General features: G+C 38.1%; 2 protein-coding genes across 2 annotated transcripts; one reads left to right on the forward strand and one right to left on the reverse strand.

Annotated features, from left to right (window-relative positions):
* Positions 1-7,153: 7,153 nt before the first annotated feature.
* LOC116158630 (trypsin beta-like) lies at positions 7,154-8,163 on the reverse strand. The gene is made up of 3 exons (XM_031471445.1): positions 8,044-8,163; positions 7,783-7,960; positions 7,154-7,731 (listed from the first exon to the last, which is right to left on the reverse strand). Exons 1-3 carry the CDS (start codon positions 8,087-8,089, stop codon positions 7,203-7,205), a joined length of 753 nt encoding a protein of 250 aa, XP_031327305.1. The 5' UTR covers positions 8,090-8,163; the 3' UTR covers positions 7,154-7,202.
* A 1,458-nt stretch (positions 8,164-9,621) lies between these two features.
* Positions 9,622-10,618, forward strand: LOC116158728 (trypsin beta-like). The gene is made up of 3 exons (XM_031471559.1): positions 9,622-9,760; positions 9,816-9,993; positions 10,045-10,618. Exons 1-3 carry the CDS (start codon positions 9,706-9,708, stop codon positions 10,571-10,573), a joined length of 762 nt encoding a protein of 253 aa, XP_031327419.1. The 5' UTR covers positions 9,622-9,705; the 3' UTR covers positions 10,574-10,618.
* Positions 10,619-10,841: the final 223 nt, after the last annotated feature.

A 10,841-nucleotide genomic window follows, 5' to 3' on the forward strand; every position in this document is an offset into this window, starting at 1 on the left:
TGAATTCTCTAGCCTATATTTTAATAAACTCTAGTAGTTGTAATTGTTAATTAATTGTCAATTAATAGTAATTGAAGGGGACCGTTCTTCCGGGTCTGTGAATTCTCATGCTTGGAAGCAACAGATATGAAATTCTGCAGTCTCTTCCGCTCAATACGAAATTCGTCCTTGTTTATGTCATCGTGAAAATCATCTTACATTCATATTCGTCATTCAGAAGATTAGATGGAGTGAGGAAAGCATATTTTTCAGCAAGAACGCGAAGCTGTTCAAATCTCGTAGTGATTTCTTGGATTACTCTTTCCACTGATAGGAATAGTTCCCTCCTCAACTCAGCTTCGAGTGTCAATCCAACATCTTGAGTTTCTTCATCTGCCATCAGTTTCCTCTTTCTACACGGACGATCCATGACTATTCCCTCCTCAGTACAAATTTCCTTGGCGTAAGCGACTGAATTGGTAATTAAGACGGCTCTGTTTTTAATTAAAAATGCTTAAAAAGCTCCGAATTTGATGGCATATTCTTGTATATTCAACCCTTTAGTTTGAAGGTAGACTGATTTCTGACAGGATGATTTCTCACAAACCTAGAAAGCACAAGAAGGCAAACGATTGCACCGCAACTAGTAACACGCCAGCATCTGATCTGGTAGTGTTGTTTTCTTCTTCGTCGGTTAACGTTTTACAGCCGTCAAGATTTTCGTGTAATTTTTCTTCACCACCTTCACACCGTCTCCGCGTGCACTTCACCGTGTTTCTACTACACGTTTAAGACGTTCACCAGCGACTGAAGTCAGAATGTCCCAGCGATGGGTTGAGGACGAAAAAAACACGAACAGGCGCACCACAGTTCCAAAAAATGGAACAGAATTCACAGCGACGGAAGCTGCATGCACGCCAACCAAATTTAGAGAGTGGTTTGTACATGCGACAAATTCTGCCTTCTCATTGACTTCCTTGTAATATATCTATTTCAATCTTATTAGAATTGTCTGTCACGTTATATTAAAGTTCACATGTAAAATTTGTTCACAATATATTTTTTAAAAGCAATTGCAATCGTTTATTTAATACACAACAATTGGCGACGAGTTGTAAACAGAGGAATACAAAACACATAAAAAGAAAAATCGCTAAAAATGGATGAAGCACAGTTTCAACAATTTATGAAATTATTTAACGAAACCCAGACAAGATTAATCGATTCGTATAAAGTACATCAGGCAACACAAAACATAACGCAACAACCCATGTACCTTTTGAAAGTTTTGATCCATCAAAAGAAAAATTCAACTGTTATATGGAAAGTTTCGAAAATTATACAGCCGTAAAAAATCTGTAAAACGAGCAAAAAAATGCTCAACTTCTATGTGCTTCGATCGGGCTCAATTATTATAATAGTTTAGCCGCATTCATGGGACCCGATAACCCTATAAAAGAGATTGGATATGAAGACCTAACGAAGAAATTTAGGGAGATGTTGGCGCCGCAAAGGAAACCTGTAGTGAGCCAACATTATTTTCTCAGCATAGTCCAAAAAGAACATCAATCTATAGCACAATTTGTAGCCACCCTGCGTCAATCTCGTATCTGAATGTGAATTCTACACTACATGTGAGTGTTCAAAGAAAATATGCATTGCCGATATTTTTTGCGTGCACAATTTACCAGAGGACTGAGAGATAATTGGATTCGTGAGAAACTCTTGCAAACAGAAGACACCACCAATTTTGATGGATTTGTGTCAAAAGCAGTAGCACTTGAAGCATCCAGAATAGAAAGCCACAAAATTACATTGCAACCATCAACTTCATTCGAAATTAACTCTGAATCAACACATCGTATGTCCTATCACCAGTTTCGTAAAAGTCAAAACCAAAATGAAGAAATTAAAAGCCGGAATACTTCTAAACAACGCCGATATCACTGCTCTCAAAAACGTCAAAGAGGAACTTCAGAATCCAGAGGGAATCGAATCGATTATCGAGCTTTAGGTGTCGATAACTTGTGCTTATTGTGGAAGGTCAAACCATCGCTCAAAGGACTGCAGAATTGAAAAGGAAGACTCAAATGCCACTCTTGTAAGAAGATAGGACACACAGCTAAGGTCTGCATCACTACAATGATGACAAACCAGAAAAACACATCGATTCAATATCTCCAGGACGAAGCTTCCAATCAAGAATATGGAATTTGCAACCTCGTCGATCTATTTGAGATATCACCTCACCAAGATAAGTATATAGTTATTGTTAAAATTAATGAAAAGCCACAACAATTTGAGGTAGATTCTGGTGCAAAATTCACTTTGTTAGGGGAGAACGATTACAATGCATTAAAATTAAAATCCAACATTCAACCAACACCTACAGTATTCCGTTCGTATTCAGATCACGTTAGAAAACCAAAAGGAAAAGTAATAGTAAACGTATCATACAAAGACAAAGTAATTGAAAATGAACTGTACATCGTACCTTCTGGTTACAAACCCTTACTTGGACGGAATTGGATACGCAAGCTACAAATTGACCTCAAAGAAATCGATAACGAAACATCAAATTCTCCAGAATACGTCACAGTTGGTTCGATCCAGACAACAGACCAATTATTTCAGGAGTTCGGACCAGTATTTGAAGAAAAGATTGGATGCATGCCTAATGTGGAAATTCAACTCCATCTACGAGACAATGCCTCTCCAATTTTTACCCGAACAAGAAACGTACCATATGCACTGAGAGAGAAAGTAAATAAAGAATTGGACAGTTTGGAAGCTGCAGGAATAATAACAAAAACCTCTTCCAGCGACTGGGGTTCGCCATTTGTGATAATTCCAAAAGTAGATGGTGGAGTAAGACTCTGCGTAGATTACAAGTGTGGAGTAAATGAACGATTAGTATCATCAAACCACCCCATTCGGAAAATCGACGACATCTTACACAGCTTGAGGAATTCAAAATTCTTCTGTAAGTTAGATCTATATAAGGCATATCTGCATTTAAAAGTCAGTCCGAAAAGCAGCGAAATTCAAACACTGGTCACACACAGGGGAACATATCGTATGAACCGACTCAGTTTTGGCATCAAAACTGCTCTTTCCGAATTTAATAGAATATTTTCTGGAATATTACAAGGATTGAATAAGTGCGAAGCATATTTCGACGACATTATTGTTCACGGTGTTACAGAAGATGAATGTATTGCCAATCTAAGAGAATGTTTAAAACGATTAGCCGAAAATGATCTTCATTTGAACAAAAATAAATGTTCATTTTTCCAAAGAAAAATCGAATATTTAGGATATACAATTGAACATAATTGTATCAGCAAGTCACCAGGAAAAGTTTCGGCAATATGAAAAATGCCTAGACCATCAAACATTGAAGAATTGAAACGTTTTTTCGGGATGGTTACCTATTATGCAAAATTTATTCCCAATTATTCAACCTTGACATATCCACTCAGAATGCTACTGAAGAAAAACCAACGTTTTACCTGGACCACGCAATGCGAATCCGCATTTTTAAAATTAAAACGAGAACTTTGTAGTGATAACGTTCTAATACCATTTACAGATCCATGTCATTTTCGTGAGGTGGGTCCACATTGCTCCCGTTCGTGCTCGAGCTCGGGCTCGTGATTGAGCTTACATTGTTTGCCGGAGCATTTTGGTTATTCTTGATGCTGCTCGCTATGTTTGTTGCGCTCGTTGTGTTTGTTCGTTCTGCTCGCGAGCAATGTGGACGCACCTAGTGTGGTGTCACACTATGCGTTTTTACCGCTCCCTCTAAAACGGATGCGGTTTGACGGGATGATAATATCACACGTTATTAAATGGTACCAGTCACATAGTTGCGGTTTCGCCGCACCAGTACGCAACCGCATCACATGCTGTCAAACTGCATCCATTTTAGCAAGAGCGGTAAAAACGCAAAGTGTGAAACCACACTAAGACTGACAGTTTCATTTGTCTCTGTATCCTAGAGAAAACTTCATGCTAATTATTAAGATACATGTCAATAATTAGGTACCTACCCATGTCTGCAGTATGTTATACAGGGTGTCCCTAAAAGGTCTGTACAACGCGCTACCAGGGGTTCTTGGTATCAAAATAGGACGATTTAACCCAACTTACCTCTATCCAAAAGTGCCTCGGTAAGGCGCTATCTACCGCCAAAGATTTAATAAAAAAATCGTTATTTTTATTTTATCGGAAAATGGTTTTGCCGATTAAAATGAAATTCGGGATGTGAATGTCTAATGTAAAAAGGGTCTTTGTGATATTATCGTTTTGATTGTAGTTGCTATGTAGGTGGTAAAATACTGACCATCCACATCTGAAGAGGTCTAAAACTTTTTAACTAGTATTTTGACGGTTTTGAATTTTTAGACACTGATAGACAGTTTACTTGCAAGCATTTTTTGTCTCTTGATGAATATCGCTATCTGTGATGGTTTACGAAATAAAAAAAATTTAGGCATGATGAATGGCATGCACCATACATGCGATTGTTCCTCAAAAACCATAAGTGCAAGCAAGAAGTAGGCTATGACGATTTGGAAACCTGCGAGTATACTCCCTAACGCATTGGCGACCATTTCCACGACAGTATCCAAACACTAATAGCATATCAGTTAACTCTGCGTTACTGTATTGAAAGGCCATATTACAATTTTAACAATGAAATTTTAAGTCTTCAAGCAAAACGTAAATTGTTCAAGTTTAAGAAACAACAAACAAACGTTATGCCACTCTAAGGTTTCACAGCCATCTTCTGATTTTTTGAGGAACAATCGCATGTATCATCATGCCTAAATTTTTTTTTTTTTCGTAAACCATCACAGATAGCAACAGATAGATATTCATCAAGAGACAAAAAATGCTTGCAAGTAAACTGTCTATCAGTGTCTAAAAATTCAGAACCGTCAAAATACTAGTTAAAAAGTTTTAGACCTCTTTAGATGTGGATGGTCAGTATTTTACCACCTACATAGCAACTATAATCAAAACGATGATATCACAAAGACCCTTTTTACATTAGACATTCACATCCCGAATTTCATTTTAATCGGCAAAACCATTTTCCCATAAAATAAAAATAACGATTTTTTTTTCAAATCTTTGGCGGTAGATAGCGCCTTACCGAGGCACTTTTGGATAGAGGTAAGTTGGGTTAAATCGTCCTATTTTGATACCAAGAACCCCTGGTAGCGCGTTGTACAGACCTTTTAGGGACACCCTGTATATTAGTAATTTTATTAGTTTATTGACATTTAGACCAAAATCCTTAAAGATACGCACGAAAGGAATGTATAGAGGAGTTCCTTTACGTAGATTATTAGTAAGTAACCAACAAAAAATAAAGAGCTCGGGCCTACTATAAAATCAGGACGGAAAGGTTAATTAAAAGACATATTCTTTGTTAAAAAGTAGGGCGTAACTATAAGAAACGCATAAGCTATAAGGATTAAGAGCCTACAGCATAAAATTGAATAATGCGCGCAGCAGCAATAAACGCTGAAGTATAAATAAAGTGATTATAAACGCATTTACGGTAGCTCCGCTTAGACGTGTTACAATTTAGCTTATGCCAGAACTGTGAATTTTAAATATTTGCTCAAGGCAGTTTGGATAGATGGACAGCTACCCATTTTAGAAGCAACACGTACGGCGTGCCTGCGGGAATTTGTGTCAAAAGTTAGCCTACTTTTATTTCCGAGTTTTTAGATTGTTCTCTCATTCAAACGAAATTTGAAATTTTTCCTCTTGTAATAAATTGCGTTGAAGCGGCTTTCTGGATATGGCCTCAGGATTGTGTATGTTTGTAATTGAAATGTGTGTGTTATCTGCGACAGTTAACCTCATATACAAAGCTCTCGTGCTACATTCTTTAGCGTCATTAGGTATTGGATTTTAAAAAAACTTCTTTCAAGGGCAACCGATGAATTATTGACCAACATACGTCGTGTGCGGATATCTTTCCATATGGGTAGTATGTTCTCGAAAATTTAATTTTCTACAACGAACGACTGTAAAAAATGCACCATGTACGGCGAATGGCTGGTACAGCCTCTTTCCATTTGGTAATCGTTGCCCACGAAGATGAAAAGCTGCGTTTTGCTATCACAATTCCGTCGCTTCTCTGGATTTGCGGCTGGGTGATATAGGAGTGTCAGATTCTGCTTAAAACCTAACCCATAGGGTTTTTATTTGTTTATTTATTTATTTATTAACCCTCTCTTGTTCTGGGCCCTCAACAGGTTTGCGCCCAATTACAGTGACTCGCATAATGCTTTGTAGAGGTGCCTTACGAGCCTTTTGTGTAGTGTTTTACATACGGGGTTCCCGGTTCAGCAAGTAAATCGAAGTTCTCGTCATGTTTATCCGCAAAAGAACATTTCATTTCCGGAATATTCAAAAATATCCTCGAGAGGGATGTGCTCTGAATAAATACAAAGAAGAAGCACACGATATTGTTTAAGATTCAATTGAAAGCTTCTCAATAACGCAAGGAAAATAAATATTGTGTAAGCAATAGTGATGTGGGGTAGGTTCGGGTAGGTTTACAGAATGGGCTCATCCCGCCTTCATTTTTTATTTCTGATCTACAAAGTACATTAAAAATAAAAAGACCCGTGTGTCCTCAATTTTTATTTGCGAGTAAAATAAACCCAAAATAAATTATTGAAAAGCTGTGTTTTTAGTCCGAATTTGAAACGCTTCAGACTAAATACGTCACAAACCTACAACCAATCACGTAGAAGTGAGCTGGCAACCTTACCCGAGGGTCTGACGTTTGTCACATTTGACGTTTTGAGAGGGATGTTTAACTGCATCTAGCACGAAAGTGACAAGTGCCTGTGACAGATGACGCAAGTTATAAATGCCATTCTCCTGCAATATTGCCAAGTCGTTATGTCATCTGGATGGTTCTAGGAGCTGATTGGTCGGGCTTATTACGTCACAGAGCCCGCCACAATCATATCGTTTTGAATAAACCTTTAAAACCGCACATGTTCATTATTTTTTTGCTAATCAGCCTCTATTTTTAAATAAACTCTTACTGTCCAAAAAAATGTTTTATGGTTTCAGGTACACGCTTATTAAATTAGAACTGCGGAATTCAACTACACTGTAAACCCCCATTAATAAAGTATTGGAAAATTTCGTATTTATTAGTATTTAAGCGGTTGTGTTCGTACATGTTACAAGTTTTTATCGATGAATGTTCTGAGAGAAGCAACATGGGCGTACACTCCAGGATATTCTGGATGCGCGCATCCGTAGCCCCATGAGACAATTCCAACCTGCTTTTCACCAACTACGAGTGGTCCACCGGAATCTCCCTGGCAAGAGTCTTTTCCTGGACTGCCAAAGCAGATCATGGTGTCGGTAATGCCACCACCGTAGCTTGTATTGCACTCTTTCCTGTCCACTTCTTTAACGTCAACGGCTTGTAGTTGGCGAGGAGAGGATCCTCCAGATGACAGGCTTCCCCATCCTGTGCACACCGCTTCACGATCGCCTTCTGTTGCGTTGGCTTCTACCATTGCGATCGGTTTGCCGATATCCGAATCCTTGATGGGTTCAGCCAGAGTTAATACGGTGACGTCATCACTAATTGTAGATGGATTGTAGGCTGGGTTCTGTGCAATCCTGGCCACCTTGATCACGACACCTTCAGAACCTTTGTAGGTGCTGGAGTGACGAATTGATAATGAGCTAGCAGATGAGCTGTAAAATATTCGTTAATCTCGAGTACTAACTTAAAAGGCTTTCTCATACCCGCTGGTGCAGTGGGCCGCAGTAAGTACTTTGTTTGGTCCAATTATAGAGCCCCCACAAATATGACTACCATAATATTGCAGAGATACTTGGTATGGATAGTCCTCAATCTTGACCGGTTTACCACCAACGATTTTTCCATCAAGTCTCGGAGGTGTGGCGTTCTGTAGTTTTGCACCTGATGTTAAATCATTTGTGAACATACAACTTCTTTTCAAAATGGTTTAACCAAAGAGTAACATACTCTTTGGTTTAACTTACCCGTTGCTAAGGTGACTGCGGTCAGGAGAAGTACTAATCGGAACATGGTTGAAACTGTTCTGTAGCCAAATGCACCGTGCGAAATATTTATAGTGCCCAGTACTCGTAATCATGATAGACGAACCCAATACACTTCAAACTATCTTATTCGTCAATGAGTAATCATATTTGACGATAAAAATAAAACACTTCTCAATTCACTTTAAATCGTTTAATATGATGTTTGAGTGTTTTTATGCGATTGTCTGTAATTACCATGATATATTTTATGCAAGAATGTGAATGGTCTCTCAGTGTTTAATATTCATCAAACAAGAATTTAGTTTTGCGTAAATACGACCTAGAATAGTTGCATTACAACAATTGGCAAGTAAGCAGTTAAGCAAGAGTAACAATAAATTATTATCGTAGGTTTTATGTAGATCAATTAGGAAATGGGTTATAGGAAATTGTATACTATTAATAACGTTGTCATGAAAATATGTAGAGTAGGTAATTGCAATATGCACAATCCTTCTGTATATAAACTGTACAAAAAGTAGAATAAAGAGACTATTGAATAAAACGTCTTTAGTTCACCTGCATCTGAGCGTCCAGGCCATAATTTGGGGAATGAGGCCGTTCTCCACTCAGTGCAGTTTAATAATATCCCCCCGGATATTATTCACTCAGTCTTGTTTTTGATTTTTTAATATAAATAATATAAAAATAAAAAAAAAGAAAGTGTGACATAGAATCATACAACTTCACAAAATAAATTAGATAATTTCTATACAACTTTTACTCAAACTATTTAACAAAAAAAGTTTCCACTTCTACTGCACAAGAAGCGTCTAACAGCGTTTTCTATAAGTCAGTAGGGACAACTAATTGCCGCTAGTGGTCACTGACCCAGGTCAGTGCTAGTGGCATATAAACGTTTTTATACTTATTGACTAAATCAACGTGTTTTATCATTCATTTAAGGGACGAAAGTGCAATTTTTTCGCGGGACAAAAAGTGACAGGTCCACACTGAATTGTCAAACACAATTTAATTTACACTTATTATACTGTTTTCCATATATCTTTTTCAATTTGGCAGTCAGTAGGTTTCCTTATAGCTTGTTCTTCAGAGTTTTAAACGATCAATTGTACCCCGTAGTTTTAAACTAGAATCTTTAAATCAAACTGACATTTATCGTTACACGGTCACAATTTGACATTACCAGGTATATTGATCCTACAATCAAACAAATTCTTTCTTTCAAGCTTGCACTTTAACATTGAAATTGCCGTAGCTGATTACCGGAGTACAAAAAATAGGGTATATACCACAGGACTAAAGTGCGTCCTAATCTCTCGGGTGCTTGTTGCTCTCAACTACGTTTCGGGCAAAATCTGCACCCTCGGGATTAAAACACACCCTTGGTATATAATATACTATTATCTTGTATCCCTTATTTAATGACAAGGACAACGGAACTTTTGCAATGAAATGACAAGAGGTTTGAAACACTCCATCACATCGAATCATTTAAAGTAAATTCACAAGTGGTTTGTTTGTGCCGTGAAATATGAGTTCTCATTTAAATCGTTTCAAGTGTAATGGGTTCGTTTATCATAAAAACTACAAGTACTAGGTACTATAAATAGTTAGGACAGTTTATTTTGCTTCAGAACAATGTCAACCATGTTCCGATTAGTACTTCTCCTAACCGCAGTCACCTTAGCAGCGGGTAAGTTATACCATTTTGAAATGAAATTGTATGTTCACAAATGTTTTAACATCAGGTGCAAAACTACAGAACGCCACACCTCCGAGACTTGATGGAAAAATCGTTGGTGGTAAACCGGTCAAGATTGAGGACTATCCATATCAAGTATCTTTGCAATATTACGGCAGTCATATTTGCGGGGGCTCCATCATTGGACCAAACAAAGTACTTACTGCGGCCCACTGCACCAGCGGGTATGAGAAAGTCTTTTATGTTAGTACTCGAGATTAACGAATATTTTACAGCTCATCTGCTAGCTCATTATCAATTCGTCACTCCAGCACCTACAAAGGTTCTGAAGGTGTCGTGATTAAGGTGGCCAGTATTGCACAGAACCCAGCCTATAATCCATCTACAATTAGTGATGACGTCACCGTATTAACTCTGGCTGAACCCATCAAGGATTCGGATATCGGCAAACCGATCGCAATGGTAGAAGCCAACGCAACAGAAGGTGATCGTGAAGCAGTGTGCACAGGATGGGGAACCCTGTCATCTGGAGGATCCTCTCCTCGACAACTACAAGCCGTTGACGTTAAAGAAGTGGACAGGAAAGAATGCAATGAAAGCTACGGTGGTGACATTACCGACACCATGATCTGCTTTGGAAGCCCAGGAAAAGACTCTTGCCAGGGAGATTCCGGTGGCCCACTCGTAGTTGGTGAGAAACAGGTTGGAATCGTCTCATGGGGCTACGGATGCGCTCATCCAGAATATCCTGGGGTATACGCCCATGTTGCTTCTCTCAGAACATTCATCGACAAAAACTTGTAACATGTACACAACCGTTTAAATACTAATAAATGCGAAATTTTCTAACATTTTATTTATTCTGTGAACCTACCTAACGTCACTATCGCTTACAGAATGATATATTTTTCTTGCGTTGTTGGTTATCATAAAGTAAGGGATATATTGTAGATTGTATTCTATACAAACTAAATGAACAACAGACTGGTAAATGAAATCGATTTCTTAAATAATGGGAATTCTTATGTCCTTATGTTGCGATGACAACTGTATTTGTAGTTGACACACCAAC

Source organism: Photinus pyralis, unplaced genomic scaffold, assembly GCF_008802855.1.
Source record: "Photinus pyralis isolate 1611_PpyrPB1 unplaced genomic scaffold, Ppyr1.3 Ppyr1.4_LG1, whole genome shotgun sequence".
Classification (NCBI taxonomy): Eukaryota; Metazoa; Arthropoda; class Insecta; order Coleoptera; family Lampyridae; genus Photinus; species Photinus pyralis.

Bases quoted from the DNA above. Each gene is read 5' to 3' on its own strand.
- LOC116158630 (XM_031471445.1), bottom strand. From the start codon at position 8,089: ATGTTCCGATTAGTACTTCTCCTGACCGCAGTCACCTTAGCAACGG. The intron at 7,961-8,043 runs GTAAGTTAAACC...ATTTAACATCAG, and splicing joins CGCAGTCACCTTAGCAACGG to GTGCAAAACTACAGAACGCC. The intron at 7,732-7,782 runs GTATGAGAAAGC...AATATTTTACAG, and splicing joins GCGGCCCACTGCACCAGCGG to CTCATCTGCTAGCTCATTAT.
- LOC116158728 (XM_031471559.1), top strand. From the start codon at position 9,706: ATGTCAACCATGTTCCGATTAGTACTTCTCCTAACCGCAGTCACCTTA. The intron at 9,761-9,815 runs GTAAGTTATACC...TTTTAACATCAG, and splicing joins CGCAGTCACCTTAGCAGCGG to GTGCAAAACTACAGAACGCC. The intron at 9,994-10,044 runs GTATGAGAAAGT...AATATTTTACAG, and splicing joins GCGGCCCACTGCACCAGCGG to CTCATCTGCTAGCTCATTAT.